At 37.8% G+C, this 21826-nt stretch overlaps 1 protein-coding gene and 1 long non-coding RNA gene across 2 annotated transcripts in view; both read left to right on the top strand.

Moving 5' to 3' along the window:
• Nucleotides 1-14874, top strand: part of LOC137227099 (uncharacterized) — a 91665-nt gene extending 76791 nt beyond the window's left edge. The window contains exon 5 of the mRNA XM_067742443.1: nt 14692-14874. Within this exon, the coding sequence (XP_067598544.1) occupies nt 14692-14705 (14 nt within the window). The 3' untranslated portion in view covers nt 14706-14874. The remainder of the gene's footprint in view (nt 1-14691) is intronic.
• Nucleotides 14875-15730: 856 nt separating this feature from the next.
• On the top strand, nt 15731-19004 carry LOC137227098 (uncharacterized). The gene is made up of 3 exons (XR_010944693.1): nt 15731-15886; nt 18404-18488; nt 18876-19004. It is a non-coding gene; the product is annotated as an uncharacterized lncRNA (long non-coding RNA).
• The last annotated feature ends 2822 nt before the right edge of the window (nt 19005-21826 follow it).

Below are 21826 nucleotides of genomic sequence, written 5' to 3'. Positions count from 1 at the left end.
ATGAAGAGTGGCCCCCACTCGCCGCAACTAGAGAAAGCCCATGCACAGAAAAGAAGACCCAGCACAGCCAAAAATAAATAAATAAATGAAATTTAAAAAAAAAAAAAAAAAGAATGCTAACTACTAGAAAGGAATACAAACATTTCATTTTCTTTAAAAATATCATTAATAAAATGATTTTTTGATAAACATGAGTTCAGTGTCCCTACAGATCTGTGGATTCTTATCAGCTTGATACAAAAAGTAGCAAATGTGGACAGAACATGTTCCCTCCACTTTGGAAGCTGATTCATTGGAATTAGAGAGATTTAGCCTCTTGATGAACCCATAAAACGTTTTTATTGTTACAGAAAAAGCATTCAATCTCATTGAAAGGAGAATATATAACATTGCATTTGGGAAGAAAATTAGATGTACTAAAGCTTGTATGGTGATGGAAATGATAATTTTTTATTAACAAATTGTCAGCCTGGGGCACATTCCTTCAATTTTCAGCAATTTGAAATCCCAGCATTAATCGGCTTTCGTTAAATGCCACCCACTGTTCGTACAGCAGCGAGGAAGGCAGTAATGAAAAATTGAAAAAATAGCATTAGATCAGAGATCATGCTGGCTGCAGAATCTTTATTTTATATGAAGACCTTTTTTTATTATTCTGGAATTAGGCAAAACATGCCATGTCCTCATCAAATGACTTCTGTGAGTGCTTTCTTTCAAAACAATAAATGGTGCTAATAAGTTGGCCAGCCTCCCACCAACTAGACCTTTGATATATGTTGTATCAGCACATTAATAACAAATTAGAATTAGAGAAACGTAGGGAGTGTTCCGCACTCATAATTGTCTTTTTCTGTAACACAAAATAAATCAAACTATCACGTTGCTCCCAGGAAGCCTAAACCATTTATAAAACAACTTTGTTTTTTATAAATTGGTTTAATTTATCCATTTTTAATTGCTTATTAGGTTCCTACAGTGTGCAAGGTGCTGCAGGGACTAAATAGATGCATAAAAAAGGCCCTGCTGTGAAAGAGCTCACAGTATCCACATACACTTCATTGTTTGGTCCACAAGTTTTACTTCCTCTGTATTTTTGGTCTATATACTTCCTCTATATTTTTGGTCTATTGAATAAACGTGCCAATATTCTTCAGATGTGAATGTGACACTGCTTACTCTTCTGTCTGTAAGATGTTGCTTTGTGCTTTTTTTCTAGAATTAAGGCTAGGGACTGCCAGTTCATCATTTCTGGTGTTCTCGGTCTCCCTTGGTACCAAGCTATATACATTTTCAGAAAGACTTCTCAAGGCTAAGTAATATATAGACTGTCACCTAGAGGGAGAACAAAATAGATTGATAAGTACCCAGTACTGTGACCTGGGCCACTTTGTTATTGGGTATTACCGTGAGTAGTTCCAAGGAGCAAACAAGAATGTGAAATGGAAGTCCAATCATTTGTGATTCAAAGAAAAGAGAGCCAACCTGTGGACTGTTCTCAGTAGAGTGGTTTAGTAATTTGTGATGAAAACCTCAAACAGGAAGTCTTAAGTTGGAGTTCATGGCTGCTTCAGAGACTCTGTGAACTTCCTGAAACTATAAATAACATTTTATATTTAAGAAGCTGTGTATTTTGTTGAGATAATCCATAGCTTTCACTGGATTCTCCAAGACAGTCATGAATCCCTAAAATAGTTATGAACTATTAGTCTAGGTCAGGGGTTGGTGAATTTTTTTCTGAAAAGCAAGAGATAATAAATATTTTAGGCTTTGAAGAACATACAGTCTCCATAAATAAGTGAGTGTGGCTGTATTCCAATGCAACTTTATTTTCAAAAACAAGATGGCCCAGGGGCCATAGTTCTCCCACCTCTGGTTTAGGCTATGATTTGGTAAGACAGAACTTTCAAACTACTGTGCTGAAGTACATCCAAGTTTTCCCTTTTATATAAATCATATTTAACATGTGAATTTTATTTATTTAATTTTGTTTTTTCTTTTTTTATCAAAGTATAATTTACATGGGGTAAAATGAACAAATCTTAAGCCAACTCAGTGAATTTTTGCATATGTTTACACCCATGTAACCACCACCCACATCAAGATATAGACTATTTCCATCACTCCAGAGGATCCCTCATGTTCCTCTTTAGTCATAATCTTCACCCTCCCCCAGAAGTAACCACTCTTCTATCATCATAGCTTAGTTTTACCTTTTCTTGAACTTCATTTAAATGAGACTGTGGAGCAGTGTGCAGTTTTTTGTGTGTGCTTGGCTTCTTTCACTCAATATAATGTTTTGAGATTCATCTGTGGTTTTGAGCACACAGACTTTTAATATAGATATCCTGGTTGATTTATAATATTGTTGTTCCTAAAGACCCTTCTTTATTAACTAGCAAGAATTTCTTCGTCCTTCTGGTGTTTGTAGTGCCAGACTAGTGGCCACAAGAAGATGCAGAATTCCTGTTTCCACCTTCCCACCACTTGAAGTGAAACCACAAACACAGAAATTGCAATTCAGGAACTCCTACTTCCAAATAACATCAACACATTGAAGCATGAGCTCTGAGTACTCTTTCTCATTGGAGAAAGTAAAGGTCTAAACCTTGGATGAGTTTAATGAGTGAGGGTTCTTGTTTCTCTTTACCCTCAGATCAGTAGTATAAATTTAAAACCAATTGGTTTTATACTATCATTGGCCCATAGAATCATGAGGAAGTTTCTAATGTCCTTTAATCCAGTGCTTCTCAGACTTTTATGTGCATACAAATCCCCTGAGGTTTTGCTAAAATGCAGATTATGATCCAGTTGGTCTGGGATGTGGCCTGAGAATCGTCCTGCAGAGCCCTGACGTTGCTCGCTTGTAAAACATGCTTTGAGTAGCAGGATTGTCATCTAGTAATCATTACTGATGTGGTTTAGACCAGAGACGATGGTATTCAAGGGCGGTAACAGTGCAAACTCAGAGAGAAATGAGATAGTTATGAATGAAAATGGATAGGAGTTGCTGAGAAACTGAAATAGTACATGAGGAACAGAAGATACCAAATTAGATAAATGATGGTAGCTCTGGATATCTATCCAGACTAGTATCCAGCTCTGGATTGCTTCTGGGCCTGAGTCTTTTGCAGCCATGGAAACTTAAGAATTTTGCTTCCTGCTGGAGCAACATATATTTTCCACCATCCTCATGTCTAAACTTTCAAGGTCTGAACACTCTTCGTCTTCCTCTCTTGGGTTTATTGTGGATTTTTTTCTCAAGAAAGGCCTACACTCTCTGTATCATAATAGTTAACTAGTTAGTTCTCATGATGTTACCTAACCACCTCTACTTTTTTTTTTTTAATTGGGGTATAATTGTTTTACATTGTTGTGTTAGTTTCTACTGTACAGTGAAGTGGAGTTCCCTATGTTATACAGCACGTTCTCATTAGTTATCTGTTTTATACATATTAGTGTACACAGGTCAATCCCAATCTCCCAATTCATCCCACCCCTCTCCAGGTTCCTCAAAAAACTAAAAATAGAATTACCACATGATCTACTTTTTTTTCATTGAAGTATAGTTGATTTACAGTGTTGTGTTAGTTTCTGCTGTACAGCAAAGTGATTCAATTATACAAATATATGCGTATTCTTTTTCATATTCTTTTCCATTATGGTTTATTACGGGATATTAAAGATAGTTCCCTGTGTTATACAGTAGGTTGTTTATCTATCTTGTATATAGTAGCTTGCATCTGCTAATCCCAAACTCCTAATTTATCCCTCCCCCAACGCCTTTTCCCTTTGGTAACCCGTAAGTTTGTTTTCTACGTCTGTGAGTCTGTTTATGTTTCATGAATCGGTTCATTTGTGTCATATTTTAGATTCCACATATAAGTAATATCATATGGTATTTGTCTTTCTCTTTCTGACTTACTTCAGTTAATATGATAATTTCTAGGTCCATCCATGTTGCTGCAAATGGCATTATCTCATTCTTTTTTATGGCTGAGTAGTGTTCCATTGTAACCACCTCTACTTTTATGTAGTAAATATTGGCATAACATTTGCTTTTAGATTGTTAACACATTCTTAGGGCTTATGATATTCAAATGGACCCACTGTTTTGTTAAGTAGATATTACTTCATTGCAACATGACCCTCCTGCAATAGGCAGATCTTTTTACAAAAACATGTGATTTTGTTGATTTTCATCTCTTGCTTCAGGTTGCCCACAATCATCTCCAGGAGCTATTGTTCACAACAGCTCATGTTCATGCATGGGTTACCTCTTCACTGAGCCCAAACACACACACATATTACTTATTTAGAAACCTCATTTACACAATGATTATGATTACTCATCCCACATTTTATAACAAGCCCCTGCTAGTAGTAGCAGGTTGTACAGCACTTTTGCCTATGATAGCCTTCCTCCCCCTCTCTATAATTCCAAAGCCCTGTTTTCAGATGTTTACATAAATAATATATCCAGCATAAAGTCCTTCTTAGTTCTGTCTTTTAAAAAATTGTATTTGAAAAATTCCCTGCATATTGAATGATATTTGTAACATACAGACAATTTAAAAGATAATTGTAAAGTAAAAAGACTAATCAGAAATCACTCATCTATCTACCAACTATCTTAAGAAATAGAATATCATCCATTGCATATAAATCCTCTGTGCACATCACCCTGCCTCGGTAATAGAGACCATCAATTGCCTGGCATTTATGAGAATGATTGTCCTGTTTTTACTTATAGTGTTACCATATATGCATGCAGCCTTAAAAACAGCTTCATTTTGCCTCTTTAAAAATTTTTGTAACTGGAATCATTCTGTACATATTATTTTGTGATTTGATCCTTTTGTTTAATATTGTTTGTGAGATGCACTAATGTTAAAGCATATGGTTATGGTGCATTCATTTTAATTAATATATAGTATCCCATTGCATTAATACATCACAGTTTTTGTATTTATCAGGTCTATTATTGATGGACATTTAGGTTGTCCAATTTTGGCTTATTGCAAATAATGCTTCTATGAACAAATAGAGAAAACTTGGAAGTGAATGTTATTCGGGGAGGAAACATTTGAGTGTGTTCTTGGCTATACCGAGTTTGAAGTGCTTTGGGATATATAAGTGGAGATGTAGAGTATGTATAAGGATATAGGACTCTGGAGCTCAGAGCAGGATCTGCCTGGAGATGGAAGCTGGAGAAGCTATGGCCATGGTTGACATCCAGAGAGAGATTATCATATGAGGGGAGAAGAGGCTCTTGCCTTTAACCTTGACAAGTCCCAGTAGTCAATGATGAGACAGAGGAAGCTGAGTCTGCAAAAAAGAATGAGAAGGAATAGCCAAAGTGATATGAGGAAAACCAGAAGAATGTGTGTTTTTTTAAGAAATTTAAAAAAAACTTTTAAGAAACAGGCAGTGGTTAACAGTGTCCAATGCTGCTTAAAGTATACATAAAATGGGGATTTTAGCATGTTTGTTGGATTTAGCTCCTAACAATCATTAGTGACCTTCATGAGAATTGTTTTGGGGGAGTGACAGAGTAAAAAACCACATCGGCATAAAATGATAAATGAATGGAAAATAAGAAAATGGAGATAGAAAATAGAAATTTTTATCTAGAAGGGCAGGAAAGAAAGATAAAGTGATCACTGGATAGGAACATAGATAAAGTGAACACTGGATAGGTCAAAGGAGGCTTTTGGTTTTTTCATCAATGAGACTTTTTTTTATATATAAATTTATTTATTTATTTTTGGCTGCGTTGGGTCTTCGTTGCTGCGCACGAGCTTTCTCTAATTGCGGCGAGCGGGGGCTACTCTTCATGGCAGTGCACGGGCTTCTCATTGCAGTGGCTTCTCTTGTTGCAGAGCATGGGCTCTAGGCGCACGGGCTTCAGTAGTTGTGGCACATAGGCTTGGTAGTCGTGGCTCACGGCTCTAGAGTGCAGGCTCAGTAGTTGTGGCGCACGGGCTTAGTTGCTCCGCGGCATGTGCGATCTTCCCAGACCAGGGGTTGAACTCGTGTCCCCTGCATTGGCAGGCGGATTCTTAACCATTGCACCACCAGGGAAGTTCCACATCGATGAGACTTGAACATGTTCAAATTCTGGTGAGAAGGATCCAGTTAAGACAGAATAATTGGATATATAAGATGGAAAATGTATAGGTGACAGCATATGGTTCTGGAAAAGGCTGGAGTTGATGAGATCCAAAGATGTATAATTGGCTCTCTTTTTTTAACATATTTATTGGAGTATAATTGCTTTAGAGTGGTGTGTTAGTTTCTGCATTATAACAAAGTGAATCAGCTATACATATACATATATCCCCATATCTCTTCCCTCTTGCGTCTCCCTCCCTCCCACCCTCCCTATCCCACCCCTCTAGGTGGTCACAAAGCACCTAGTTGATCTCCCTGTGCTATGCGGCTGCTTCCCACTAGCTATCGGTTTTACATTTGGTAGTGTATATATGTCCACGCCACTCTTACTCAGCCATAAAAAGAAACAAAATTGAGTTATTTGTAGTGAGGTGGATGGATCTAGAGTGTGTCATACAGAGTGAAGTAAGTCAGAAAAAGAAAAACAAATACCGTATGCTAACACATATATATGGAATCTTAAAAAAAAATGGTCATGAAGAACCTAGGGGCAGGACGGGAATAAAGATGCAGACCTACTAGAGAATGGACTTGAGGACATGGCGGGGGGAAGGATAAGCTGGGACAAAGTGTAACTGGCTTTTGAAAGGAAGAGAAATGCTAAACCAATGAAGGAGGAGTGGAGAAAGATGAAAAAATACATGAAAGGACATGGTAGTGGAGTGTTGAGCATGAGGTAGGAGGTAAGATCACTGGCTATGAAGAAAAGGGAAGCTGGAGCTATAAGGACATGTCTAGAGAAGAATGACATGGGTTTGAAAGCCATTCCAGAGAGTGTAGTGTGTTGGCCAGACAAATGTTAGCAGGTTGCTGATCATTTGTTTAAAGTGTCAGTATATCGTGTGCCTTGTTCCAGTGCAAGGCCAGAGAATGTGGGTAACAATTTATGTGGATTCTGAGTATGAAAGACAAGTGAGATAGGATTTTGGGATACTGGCTAGATTATCAATGAAATGGTAGATCATGGGATTTAAGCAGTAAGAGAATAAAGTGAGTCTTTTGTGTATATATAGATACTTGCATGATATACTGCAGTCAACACTGATTCCCCAAAAGGTCTTGCTGTTGTCAGGAGTTATGCACTACATCCATCATAACTGTACTAAACACATTTCATATGTAAATAAATATGGGACATCTTGCCCTTGAGTAAAAAACATGAATAAAATGAAGAAATTAGAAGACTGGTGGTAGGAGTGAAAGCAAGATAGATATTTGGAGGCCCTGATGAGACGGAAGAATGGTCATGGTGGGAGTAATTAGAAAAGTAGTTATAAGATAGGAGGAAAAAAAGTTGGGGTCTAAATGAGGGATGCCCCAGTTAGTAATTTCAGGGTATGACAGGGTCCAAGGCCGTCCTATTGGAGTAGGTGGCTAATGGGGTGCAGAGGAGAAGATCATAAGTTGTTATAAGGTCAAGAACCTAAGGTCAAGGTGTTAGAGGGGTCACTGACTGGGCTACTGTAGTCACCCAGGATATTGGCAGGACTTAGGGTGAAGAAGAAGACTGTGATTGTGTAGTAAGTCTTTCATGAATGGTGGTGAATGAGGGACAAGGGAAGTTGATGTGTAACAGCAAAGGTGGTAAATGACAGCTAAGAGGAAGGGGAGAGGCTGTCATGCATGATGTGAGGGGAGGTGATAATTGTTGGCAAGTGACGATGGGGAGCACAGAGGACAAAAAAATCTCTGTCCTGATTTTGAGCTACATGACAGTGAGAAAATGAACGGTCTTCACTTATGAGGGGTGTGAGAAAATATTTGCAGCGGGGCGTCTCCCTTAAGGCAAGGCAGAGGGATTAAGCAAAGAACATATACATTCATAGAGGATTTAGTGTTTGGAGCAGTATTTCCATAGAGCTCAGCTCAAGGGTTTAGATGGGGTAGGGCAGGGATGGGCTGAGTCCAGGGCCCAGAAGTACCAAGCAGAAGGGATGAGGGTGGAGGAGAGAATGGATGGCCAGAGATGCATTCTCTGGGTATTCCTGGTGAAAATGCAAGGTGGGTTTTCAGTTAATCTCTTTGAAAAGAGGGGGCAATAGGCAATGGACTTCTAAAAGAAGTCATGTCCAGATGACTTCTCTTAGATGATGTTGGTCTAAGAAGCTGCAGTTTCTGCAGTCACTTGGCCTTCAGTGGTGTTCTTCTAGGCTGCAATCCTGCAGCCAGCATGGGATGCTGTAAAACCCTTACTGTTATTCAGCCTTATAATCAAAATTCCTGGTTATGATTGGTTTCAGCTTTTATATCCTACATCTGACTTACTTGTCATAAGCTGGCTGGGATCTATTGATATAATAATGCAGCCATACACTTCCATAGCGTTTACAGACTTCAGAACAATGTTAAGGTACTTTCAGTCAAGCACATAATCCTATATAATGCCATGCATTTTACTTTTATAAAAACAAAGTTTTCTCTTATGGTTTCTTCACAATTAAAACTAGGAGAATTTTTTTTTTAGTTTTTTTGATGTAGACCATTTTTAAAGTCTTTATTGAATTTGTTACAGTATTGCTTCTGTTTTATGTTTTGGTTTTTTTGGCCGTGGGGCATGTGGGATCTTAGCTCCCCGACCAGGGATCAAACCCGCACCCGCTGCATTGGAAGGCGAAGTCTTGTGCCAACTCTGACAATTTTATTGTGGGTTAATAATTTTTGTAAGATCAATTGGTTTATCAAGTGGAAACAAAAAACACATTGAGGGGGTTTAAGATGTGAAAAATACGCTTGGGGAGTGAGAGGCAAGGTGTACCCTTTGTCAGTTTTCAGTGATCCTGAATGGGTGAAGTTGAAACTAATTTTAGCAGGTCGTTCTTCATGCTTCATTTTTCATGCTTCATTCTCTAGACTTGATGATGGCTTCCCTCCATTCTTTATTTTTCCACTTTTAACATAGTGTTCCTCAGTGCAGGAGTCTATATTCTCCCATTTAACTTTGTTGACTTTTCGAGATTAGGTGGAAGTGGCAGATATTGTGAACAGTTGGCTGGTTTGGCCTTGGAAGTAACAAAGGAGGTAGAAATAGCATGAAGTGTTGAAACTTAGCGTCTTGCAGATGCTCAAGCTTGAGTGAGCTACGTAACAGCTCCTGAACCCCATTCTCCTCCCTGTTAACAATGAAAGTTATAATATCCATTTACTTGGAACAAGATAGGCATTCAATAAGTGTGAGGCTTTCATTTCTTCCTCTTAGCTGAACAGTAGTTTACACTTGGCCCTCAAGTGAAGTTTGAAAGTATAGGAAGGATATAAAGAGGTCTTTTGTCCAAGGCAAACTAACCCTGGTAGTGGGCAAGTCTTAAAGAATGTGATGTGTTTTATTTTACACTTTCTGGATATCCTGATACTAGTTTGGGCAGATAAATGTTTTTAGAGAGCTAATAATGTTTTAATATCATTGTAAGTATATTGAAGTACACAAAATTAAATAAGGGGTTTGAAAGTTGATGCCATATACCAAGAGATTAATCATTTGAGAAATGCAGAATTCTTTGTTCAGATGAAGCAAAAAATTTTCAGAATTTGTCATTGAGATGTTCTTTTTATGGGAAGAAAAAGGAAATAATTCTTTGTAGTTTTAATGGAATGATACCACCAAGTATATTTGTGTAGATGCATCCTCTCTCCTTTCCTTTAGCAGACACATTGATTATCAAGTGCTCTGTTGCTGTATATTAAGTGTCTTTAAACAGCATTTTGATTAAAGGATCTTTAATATTGTTCATCTCCTTTTATCGCACAGACTAACTCAATATTTCTTGCAGTCTCTTTCAGAGGCTTTACAGACGGTATGAAAAAAAGACTCAGAATTGCTTCTTTTTAAATTTCCTCTGTTGATTGTTTTATAGTTATGGAATTATAGTTCACAGTTTGTTTTTTAAAGGATTTTTATTTCTTTAAACAAGAATGATGAATTTGGGGAAAGAGTTTTCTCAAGCAAAAAGTTGGTCGCTTTATGGAAACTTTAAGGAAATACTTACATAAATTTAATACTTAGAATGTTCCTAAAGAAAAATCCATTGATAACCATTAAAATCAATATATTTCCTTTTCCTTCTGTTGATAAGTTTTATAGGAATTTTCACACCAAGATTTCTAAGTGATGTCATCAATTCGGTAGAGAAATGTCATCTTGCCCTTGTTTCTGAATGATGTTTTAACCTCACTAATTAAGCACCCTCCATCACTATTCAGTGAAGCTCTCTTAAGAGTAAAGGGCCTTTGATTAGGGAAACTCTCTAATTGGATAGGACCTCTCATCATAAAACAGTCAAAACATATTGATTATAGTTTTACCATTAGGACTTCCATTGCTTAAAACAAATGGCTTATAACAAGAATTAGATTGACCTAAGTCAATTTTAGCCTGGAGATATTTGGAACCATTAAAAAAAAGATCAAGTAATCTTAGCATTCCAAGAGTCTATGGAAAGAGGGTGGGCTTTTGATTAATGATAGCAAAAATAAATGTTGTACAGTCGATTTTAGGTTTTAACATAATAGCAATCCTCCAATGATTACTAATATCTAATACTCCTTTTCTTTATGTCTCCCAACTTACATTTAAATTTTTTTATTATGAAAATATTTATGCACAAAAGAATACACAAAAGAAGAACTGTATAATGAATTTCCATGTATGTCACCCAGCTTCAATAATTACCAATATTTTTTCAATCTTACGTCATCAATCTTCTCCCCCTTTTTGTTTGTTTACTGGAATAATTTAAAGCAAATCCCTCATATATCATTTCACCCATAAACACTTTAGTATTCACCTCTGTCAATCTGTTTTTATGCTGTTAGAATAACTGTAAATGCTAAAACTTACATAGTGCTTTATACTTCTAGACTGCCTTATATCATTAGGTTATCACAAAAATTTGATAGGTGTTATCACCACTATTTAGAAGATTTTTAAAAAGAGGTTTTGAATGGTTAAATGACATTATCAGGGGCTACTAAATAGTGACAATAGGTTTCAGTCCTGGGTCTCATAAATATATAAGTCAGTTTTACACTCTGTAGCAGATATGACCATACCAAGTAAAAGTCTATTCCTTGGATATTTGACTTCAACTGCTCTGGGCAGAGGCTCCCTTCTTTTGGTCTTATGATACCTGTGGACCAACTGAAGAGTGAGCATAGCCAGAGGGAAGTGGCCATTAGAGATGTGTATCCAGCATGTCTTTTTATTCTGATGTTTTGACATCTGGGGCTTTGCTGACCCTGGAGAGACTGCCCTTCCAAGGGCTCCAATTCCTAGAGACAGTAAAGGACTCACTTGCAAGTGTGACTTGCATGTGCAAACCAACCAATCCAATGCCCATATTCCCCAACCATCTCCTTTACCTAGCTCTTACACTCCAGGCCACTATCTGCAAATCCTAACCACCCCAGGGCCAGGTACCCAACTAGGGACAGCCCCTGTGCCCTAGAGCCCACCAAAATTATTCAATCCAGCCCATCCTAAACCTGCTTACTCTGTCTCACCCATTCCTTCCAGTGGAAACCACAATAAATGCTCTTGCCCACATCTTCCCCACACTCCTTTGCCTTCGTGACCCTGGTGCCAGTGTGGTGTGGCATGACCCCTCCTCTTGGGAGCTGTGAATGTAACAAACTGTTTTCAGTGGCAATCATCTCCTGATCTGTTGGCCTTGCCATATCTGGATAATAATAAAACCTACATTTTAAAACAAGATGGTAAAGGCTGAGTAAACACTCTGGGACTTAATATCAAGGCTTACAGCTGGAAGATCTGACAAGCTTAGTTGGAACAGGTGACAGTCCTAGGTCGGGTAATTGGGTTGGAGATCAAACTCTAAAAGAATAGCAGAAGGGGATGGCAGTGAGGTCAACAGCACGTGAAAGGCATCATAATTGAATGGCAGTAGGCAATTATGCAGTTATCTTGCTGGCTTCCCAAGGTGGGCTGAATTCCAGGGGGAATTATATTTTTTCTTAGGTATGAATATCATCTCAGGTATGAATACATTCGCCTAGGACTATAGGAAGGCAGTGTTCCCTCACACCCTGTTGTTGATACCTCCCCAATAGTTCTTCCCTTAGGCCACCATTCCTGCATATCCCATCCAGTCTTGCAATAGTCAACAGTGAATGGTCATATCTGAGGTTTTCAGTACCTGACTCTACCTCAAGTGTTTCCTCTTCTATGAGACTCTAGTTCTCAAGCTAACTCTGGCATTTCCAGCTCAGTTTCCATCTTGAGTAGAATTTTAGATCAGACACCAAAGATCCTTATAAATCCAACATCCTCATTTTAAGTATGAGGAAACTGAGCTTCAGAGAGGTAAAGGACTGGTCCTAAGGACATACATAGGCTGCAAAAAGGTAAAGGCCTTTTGACACTAAGGTACACATTTTTACTATGTTGGTAACTTTTGGTAAAATTTGACTTCTATTCAATATAGACCCTATTTCACAATAACAAGTTCTGGTGGACTATCAGTTACTGGGCTGTAGCACAATCAATATAACAAATATGTATTTAAATAATCAAGAAATTAGTTACTTCCTTATGAAAAAATGTTCTTATGTCATATTTCAGTATAATACTTAAACTATAATATGCTAGGTTTTTCTTTATGATTTTTACTTACATACACACAAATGTAGTCACAAACACTCACAAACACACAACATACACACACCCTACACCTGAAGACTCACTCTCCTATTGCCTAAAAAAAAAAAAACTCCTTAACTTAACCTAATAAATTAATAGTTTATGTGTTAGAATACTTAGCAATAACTCATTCATTTTAATATGAATTGATTTTGAAATAATGTCCTAAAAGTATGCTGTCAGTTTAAAGAGGTATTTTATTATTTTGTACTGGTTCTGGGAAATATATGATTAAAGCTTCATTATTCAGTAGTGAATTCAGTTTTCCAAGATGTAATCATGGACTCAGGACCCAGGTGCCTGTGTCAACTAATAAAGCAACCTGGGCATGATTAGGGAGATTCCTGAGGTCAGTGATTCTCAAACTAAAGAGGCATGGGAGTCACCTGGGGGGCTGTTAAAGCACGGATCACTGGGCCCTACCTTCAGAAGTGCTAGGGTGGGCTCCAGGCATTTGTATTTCTAACAAGTTACTGCTGATTCAGGAACCACATTTGGAGAGCTGCTACCTTAGGTAATCATTCAACTGAAAAGCATACAAAAAAGAGGGGCTGGTGGGAGTTTCCTGATTCCTTCAGAAGCAACTCATGGGCTTGCAGTCTTATACCACGTAGACAATGTTATTACTTACTATCTTGCCTGTGCCCTTACTATGACCTGAAATTTTCTAGGTCACAGTAGTAACTCAAGTCAGACAAGTACGTGTGAAAAATACACTAGTAGCACCAGCTGCTAGAATAGAGACACAAATACCTGCAAGCCTTCATGCTTTAAAACAATCAGACAGGTTTTATATGTTCTGTAATTTGAGGGTGACAGGTGGTTCCATATTTTTTGTACTATCAATTTGTAAGAAATGTGTAAATCTTTTTGATAAACCTATAGGCTATCCTGTAATTTAGGTGTTACTAGCATGATCTAAGGTAGTGCTGCTTCTATTAATCTATCTTTGACCATATATACTATTGCTGATTTTAGTGTGTTGATATTGTAGATCCTCATTATTCATGGATTCCGTATTTGAAAATATGCCAACTTGCTAAAATTTATTTGTAACCCCAAAATCAATACTGTGGTGCTTTCCTGGTCATTTATGGACATTTGCAGAGAGGTGACAAATTTGAGTTGCCCAAGGTGCATGTTCTCAGCTGGGATCCAATAGGGTGAGGTTGTGCCCTCTTGTTTCAGCTCTCCTACTATAAGGAAGTATCCTTTTCATGGTCCATTTAGTGCCGTGTTTTTCACATTTTTGTGCTCTTTATTAGTGATCTTGCGATTTAAAATGGCCTCCAAACATACTACTAAAGTGCTGTCTAGTATTCCTGAGGGCAAGAGGGCTGTGATGTGCCTTATAAGAAAATATGTGTCGAATTAGCTTTGTTTGGGCATGAGTTATAGTCCTGTTGGCCATGGGTTCAGTGTTAGTGAATCAATAATATATATTAAGTGTCTTTAAACAAAAACACACACAAAACAAGGTTATGTATTAATCACTTGACAAAAATGTTATGACCAGATGCTCGCAGGAATCTAACCCTGTATTTCCTTAAGAGCAATGACTGAGTATTTGCTAATCCAGTGTTTGCAGCAGCTTCACAGAACATAACTACCATGAGTAAGGAAAATCAACATGGCTTGGATTTGCTGAAGGTACCACGCTTAGTGAATTTTGTTCATCCGTTGATTAAATTTACTACTTCATTTCATGTTATTAGCACTATTTGTTCACTGCTCAAGTACAGTATTGAAATGCAGACTTTCCACCATAAAAAATTTTAAATGTCACTCAGGTGACTTCAGAGATCTGCTGAAGTACGTGGATCAGGGAACACAGTATGACGCTTCACTGATTTTTTTTCCTTCCTTAGTCTCCACAAAATAGAAGTATTTGGCTGCCTTGCTCTTACCGCCGTGAGTATCGGCTCCCTGGCCCTGCAATGTCCACATCTTCGGGCCCTGAATATTGGGAGAGTCCCCAAGGTTTCTGAGGCCTGCCTGGTCAGGAGCCTAGAGAACTTATGAGAAGTTAACTGCGCTTAATGTTTCTGGCCTCAAAATGGTGAGACTTCTTGGACTCAGACTGACTTGTTCATTGGTTTCCATGTTCCTAAGTTTTCAGAACATAAAACCAAAAATGCTTCCATGTCTTTCCCACCTCATCATGAAGTAGTGCTCTGAAATGTGCACTTTAGGGGGGAAAGACTCCCCGAGTACCTGTGTGACAGAAAGGGTTTGGACACTGCACCATGTCTTCTACTCAAGAGAAGAAATATTTGAAACTGTTTTCCTGAGGAAACATTGCTATTTGGTTATGGAATAGGTAGGCAATAGATCTAAAAGTTGACCTATTAACTGGATCTTTTGCCACTTTTCTAACTGAACTAATATTTACAATAATTCAATAAAACTATTAAACAAATAAGAGATAATGATAACAGCTATTATTTCTTGAGCCCCTTCCATGTTCCAGGAACCACATAAGGTACTTATTACACACATTATTTCATCAGCTTCCCATCTTCCCTGTGTGAGAAGTAGCATTGTCCCCAATTTACAGGTAGAGCCATTGAGGTTCTGGGAGTTGAAAGAGGAATGGTACAGGACCCAGGTTTGCTGGTTTCCCCCCACTGTATTCACTTGGCTTCTGTCTATGTGGAAGGAGAAGGGAGTCTGTCTTCTCCCTCAGATATGATTAGCCAGAAGGTGATGTGACAATGGGACAGGCTGATTTTCACAAATTAAATGTTGATTGCAATTCTGTGAATTTGGAGTGGATAGTACTTCTGCTGAGAACAGATTGTTATCATGCTTTTTGATACTGGCTGATTAGGAGCCAGTGAAAAGATGTTCTGACATAGCAGTTGAATTACAATTTTTATGTTCTCCGTTTTCTCTTTTACTAGGTTCATCTTGGGCTCTGAAGTGTTCTTGCCTTAAACTGAATGAATTAATGAGAAGAACAATACTACATTTCTTCTTTTTAATCAAAATGTCATGTCTTTGAAAGGAATTCTTCTTTAGAAGTTGACAGTCTGCTCTTAGCTTGCTTGACGATGTATTTAGGTATGTTTGGGGAAGTCTTTCACAAACTCAAAATTTGGGGAAGAAATAAGCTTTCATTCTTAGTCTCTTTTCACTCAGAACAGCAAACTCACACAACAGCAGTAGCTTGATCTTACTCAATTTCTAGGCATTCACTTCTAATCCATGAAGAACTCCGAAATTTGCATTACATGTACCATGTTGGATTACTCGATATCCTAAATAAGATGATGGATGCCATACAAGGGCAGAGCCTATTGCTTAAATTATTTGAGTCTAATTTAATAAATGCTGTATTACTATCGTATTTGAGTTTCCTTAGTTATTAATCCAAGCACAATACCGGATAAGCAGTCTCTGACTTATATATTCAAATGGGGATTCTGTAGATTCTGGCACTAAAACAGACATGCAAGAGCACAGATTTGGAGCCCAGCCCCAAAAGGTCTCTGGGGCTCTAAGTGTTGATCATGAAGCAAAGCACAGTTCCTGGTATGTGGCCAGTGCTCTGTAAATTTTTGTTAACTTAATGATTGGGTTAAAAACAGGCTGTGAAGGCTATATCACAGTAAATTATGTGTCAACTGAAATTGTATGAATCAATTCTCATTTTGAATGCATAGTAAGAGGTTGTTAGATTTAGAAAATTTGCCTGGAATTATCTGTTAAATAAATAACTACTTCCCAATTTGCCTACTCTGTAAGTTTTACTTTTTTAAAAAACAATTATTGACTATATTGCGCACACCGTGCATTTCATACCTGTGATTCATTTCTTTTGCAACTGGGAGTTTGTATCTCTTAATTTCCCTCAGCTGTTTCTCTCCTCCTCCCACTCTCTCCCCTCTGGCAACCTCCTGTTTGTACTCTGTATCTATAACTCTGTTTCTGTTTTGTTATATTGTTCACTTGCTTTGTTTTTTAGATTCCACATATAAGTGAAATCATATAGTATTTCTCTTTCTCTAACATTTCACTTAGCATAATACCATCTAGGTCCATCCATGTTGTCACAAATGGCAAGATTTCATTCTTTTTTATAGCTGGATAATATTCTATTGTGTGTGTATGTGTATATATATATATATATATATATATATATATATATATGCATCTTTTTTTTATCCATCCCATCTATTGGTGGGACTTAGGTTGTTCCATATCATACTACTTTAAATAATGCTGCAATGAACGTAAGGGTGCATATCTTTTCTAATTAATGTTTCAGTTTCTTTGGATAAATATTCAGGAGTGAGATTGCTGGATCATATGGTAGTTCTATTTTTAATTTTTTGAGGAATCTCCATACTGTTTTCCATAGTTGCTGCACCAATTTACATTCCCACCAACAGTGCATGAGGGTTCCCTTCTCTCTACATTCTGACCAGTACTTGTTATTTGTGGTCTTTTTGATTTAGCGATTCTGACAGATGTGAAGTGATATCTCTTTGTGGTTTTGATTTGCACTTCCCTGATGATTAACGGTACTGAGCATCTTTCATATGTCGGTTGGCCATCTGTATATCTTCTTTGGAAAAGTGTCTATTCAGATTCTGAAAAAGTTTGACATTTTCTTCACATGCAATTTTCTTAAAGTGTGGATCACCTGAGTGAAAAAATAACTTAGTATAACATGATATCCTGGACAGGGCCTCTCCTATGATTTTCCATCTTTTCATGTCCTGGAAAGTCAAAGACCCTTTATGATATTCCCTGAATGTGAAGCTTTGTGATAAGTTCTTAAGAGAGTCACCATTGGAAGAAGGGCATGTTTTCTTTGCTCCTGAGAATGTAGCCTTTGTGGTCTAGATGGAGTCAAGGTTTGAAAAATGGGCTTTTGTGCTTCCTTATGTAGACAGTATAAGTATATATGTGCACTTAAATCAGACTATAATGGGTAAAGGGAATAAATATTACAGCTAATTATAATATATACATAGATGGATAGATGATGGAACATAGATACAGAAAATGTAATGACAGAAATAGAGATATAAGGATGGATGAAGGCTATAGACAACTCGATTTTCCCTTCTTTGTGGGTGTGTACGTGCACATGTATATAAAGAAATAGGGCTTCCAAGATCCTGCTCTATTATAAATGATGGGAGGAAATAATTGGGTCTGTATTCAATGCCTAGCACCATCCTAATTAAAATTTGGTGCTTATTAATGATTTTTTTATGTAATGATGATATTAGGGAGATAAAATCTTTCTGTTAATAGAGTACTATATAGTCATTAACTTGATGGTCAAAAATAAAAACTAAATGAACAGTGGTTAAAATATGCAGAAAACTCATATAAAATCTTCGGGTTAACTATAGATTAGATTTGATTTTCCTACATTTATTAGGTTTCAGTTTGGTACATTTTGATTCTTTATAGCATATCAATTTCTTAGTGTTTCATAACTTGTTTCATTCTAATAATAATTTAAAGCTCAACCTATGAGGCCTAAACTTTTCATTCATTTTAGAATCTTACAGCTAATTCCATTTTACATCATTAGTTTATCAAGGTGTCTCTTACTTGCAGATTTTATTAATAAAGAACCTGGGTGCTTGCATCAGATGACTAACTCTTACCAGTTTACTTCTCAACTGAAAATGCTTTGGAAAAGGTATGAGACTTGGAACCCTCACCTCCAGATTTGACTGTTACCTTCGCTTTGTACATAGGGACAGCCTCAACAAGACATTTACTTCCCATAACCACAATTTCCTTATTTGTAAAATGGGGATATTAACATCTATTTTGTAGGACTATGTCCTACAAAATAGATATTAGACTAGCTCTATGTTTAGAGCTAACGCATATAAAATGCCTAGCTCAGAATCAGACACACCTTAGGCAGTCCTCAAATGAAAACTACTAATATGATGATGATTATAACACAGCTGGAAAAAAATGAACATTTTAATTTCTAACACTCTTGATTCATTGCCCCATCTTCTCTGTGCAGGGAGACCTGTGCTTGAAAACAAATTCTATTTGCTTCCTCCTGTAGGTGAGGGATCAGATCGTCCATCTTATTGTCACAGTGTCCTAAACTGGACAGTCTGGTCCTCAGCTCCTGCTCTCAGGTAGCCGACCTGAGCTTGGTGGAAATCAGCACCCATCTACGAACCCTCAGGTACTTCCTCCTCTGTGGGATCCTAACCAGATCCCAGGAAAGTAGTTACATAGCTCTTTAGGCCTGTGGCTCTGGTCTTTTGACTTTTCTTTATTTAAACCACTGGAATAACCAATACATTCACGTCAATGGAGGAATGAATTAGAAGCCGGGATTCTGCCTGATACGTTTTTGTGTCTTTGGCAGAGCAGCCAGCATCATTTTGTGGGGTGACCAAACCCATCATCACTGACTGGAATAGAATCAAACAGAAAGGAATGGATGCATGATTTGGGGATGTGTGAGAATTTGTTTGACCAAATTGATTTTTTGGAAGGACCAATTTAGGATATGATTTCAACAACAGAACTGTGACCATTCTGAATTCCTAACAGGCCAAAATATCAATAAATAGTTCTACCACTTCTTTCTTTCACCATCAAAAATAAGCAAGAGCTGGGACAGTGTGAAGAGGTAAGGGAAGGCAGAGTGGTCTCAGAGGAAATGCACTCCATGACAGAAGCCCACTTGCCCACGAGCATTCACCAGAGAAAGACATAGCATGAAAGGTGGTGCTCTAATGGGTCTGAGCCACAGCACTAGTTGCTTAGTTAATTCCCACTTCATGATACTTTGCCCCAAAATTACAGAGCTCTTAATCCCAAATTATAGAGCTGCGAAGACAATGGGGAAAACGTTGTATCTTTATACAATCTAGTGTTATTAGTCTCTGTTTTATTGGCTGTTGTTGCATATGAAAACCATCCTGGAATTCAGTGGTGTGAAGTAACCATTTCATTAGACAGATTCTGTGGTTTGTGAATTTGGACAGTGCATAGGAGGGATAGCTTGTCTCTGTTCCTCCATGTCTGGGGCCTTAGCTGGGAAGACTCAAAGGCTGGGTCTAGAATCATCTGGAGGTTCCTTGACTCACATGTCTGGCATCTGGACAGGGGTGACTTGAACTCTGGACTCAGCTGATAGTATCAACTGAAGAACCTACACATGACCTTTCCTTATGGTTTGGGCTTCCTCACAACATGGAGGCCTCAGGATAGTAAAACTCCTTACGTGGCAGCTCAGGTCTCCAGCATGAGCGTCCCAGGAAACAAAAAGGAAACTGCATCATGCTGTATGAACTAGCTTCAGAATTCATGTAGTTTCAATTCCTCTCAACTGTATTGTTTGAAGTAGTAACAAGTGTGCCCAGTTTGACAGGGGAGGGCACATAGATCTCAACTCTCAATGGGAAGAATATCAAAATATTTTGTGACCATTAAAAAAAAAAAAAAAAGGTCACTGCCCATTCTATAGTTGAGGCATCTAAAAGTCAGAAGGTATCAATAACTTGCCATGTAAAGTCTAAATAAATTATAGACTTGGAATTTTTGAGCTGAAGAAAACCTTAAAATCCCCTAATCCAAACACTTGTTTAAATAATGAGGATGTTATCAAGAACCAGAGAGATGCTATGACTTTCCCAAGCTCACACAACTGTGTAATGGCAGGGCTGGGATTAGATCCCAGGTCATCTGACTCACAAGTGCTCTCCTCACCATGCAGAATGAGTATCAGCAACCGTGTGACACCCACTCCAAACAAGTCTCTCACTCATGGAAGAGAACTTTGGAAAGGCAAATGACACCAGCAGTAACATCAAAGGCTGCAGAAAATAGTAACCGCCGCCACTCCTGAAAACATGAGGGATAGAGTAACAGCTGGGAAATCCATCAATATCCCACCTCTTGAATAATATTGCCTTCTATCTGATTAGCAATATATCTCTTTCACAGAGACACGTGTTTAATCACAATAATAACTCTAAATGTTAAACAGTTGTTCCCGTTTTTTTTTTCCCCCCAAGGGAAACTGGGGATCAGAGGAATTCAGTAACTTGTCCAAATTTGCCTAATTAGTAAACGGCGTGTAGGCCTCCCCATCAGGTCACCTGGCTGCACATCCTATGCTACTTTTTCCTAAGGAGGAAAACTGTTTTAATATTTAATGTGCAACATACATAGTTAGGGGTATCCTGGTTCTATGAAAGTTTGTATTGTAAAAGGGAAAGGGGTGAATGTCATGGAATGCATCACAGAACAAGGACACAAAGCCAGCAGTTTTGACTGCAGCCCCTGAGCTCACCTAGTGAACTTTCCACTTCCCAAGCATGTCCTCTTTCCTTCAGAAGAAGGGAAAAGGAGTAACAGGCAAGCGATGCTATTCCTGCTGCCAGCAGTGCACCCCGTGTTACAGGCTCCTACCCACGGCTCCCAGCCAAGCCAAGCAGAGGCTTTCAGAGATGGGTATTTGCTTCCTTCGAGAAGCAAGGCAGGTAAGGGGTGGTGCCTTCTGGAAATAAGACCTTAAAGGAGAAGACCCTGGAGGTGATGTTTGTCTCATAAGCTTGAAGGGTTGTTAACTGACTCCACAAGGTGATTTTAGAGATGGAAGGAAAAAGGGGATTAATAATATAAAATATAAATAATAGAAACAATAAAAAGTTAATAATATAGTTACTGTTATTATTATGTCTGTGTAGATGTTTATGTACAAGCTCTTCTCTAGTCTGAAAGCTGAAGCTATTTTTGCTCTTGCAAAAATTTGGCAATGATTTCTCAAATAGTTTTTCGTTTAGAAAAGTCTTTATTCTATTTCTTGATTTTGATATTTGAAAATACTTAGACGAAAGCAGCAAAAACACTAGAACTTTATTTGAACTCTGATCATGGAAATCTCATTTATATTATCTTTAGCACCTTTTTTTAAAAAGTTTTTTTGATGTGGACCATTTTTAAAGTCTCTATTGAACTTGTTACAATATTGCTTCTGTTTTATGTTTTGGTTTT

This window comes from Pseudorca crassidens, chromosome 7 (assembly GCF_039906515.1).
Source record: "Pseudorca crassidens isolate mPseCra1 chromosome 7, mPseCra1.hap1, whole genome shotgun sequence".
In the NCBI taxonomy this organism is placed as follows: domain Eukaryota; kingdom Metazoa; phylum Chordata; class Mammalia; order Artiodactyla; family Delphinidae; genus Pseudorca; species Pseudorca crassidens.
Note: the sequence above shows the minus strand (reverse complement) of the source record. Positions and strands in the feature narration are given on the sequence as shown.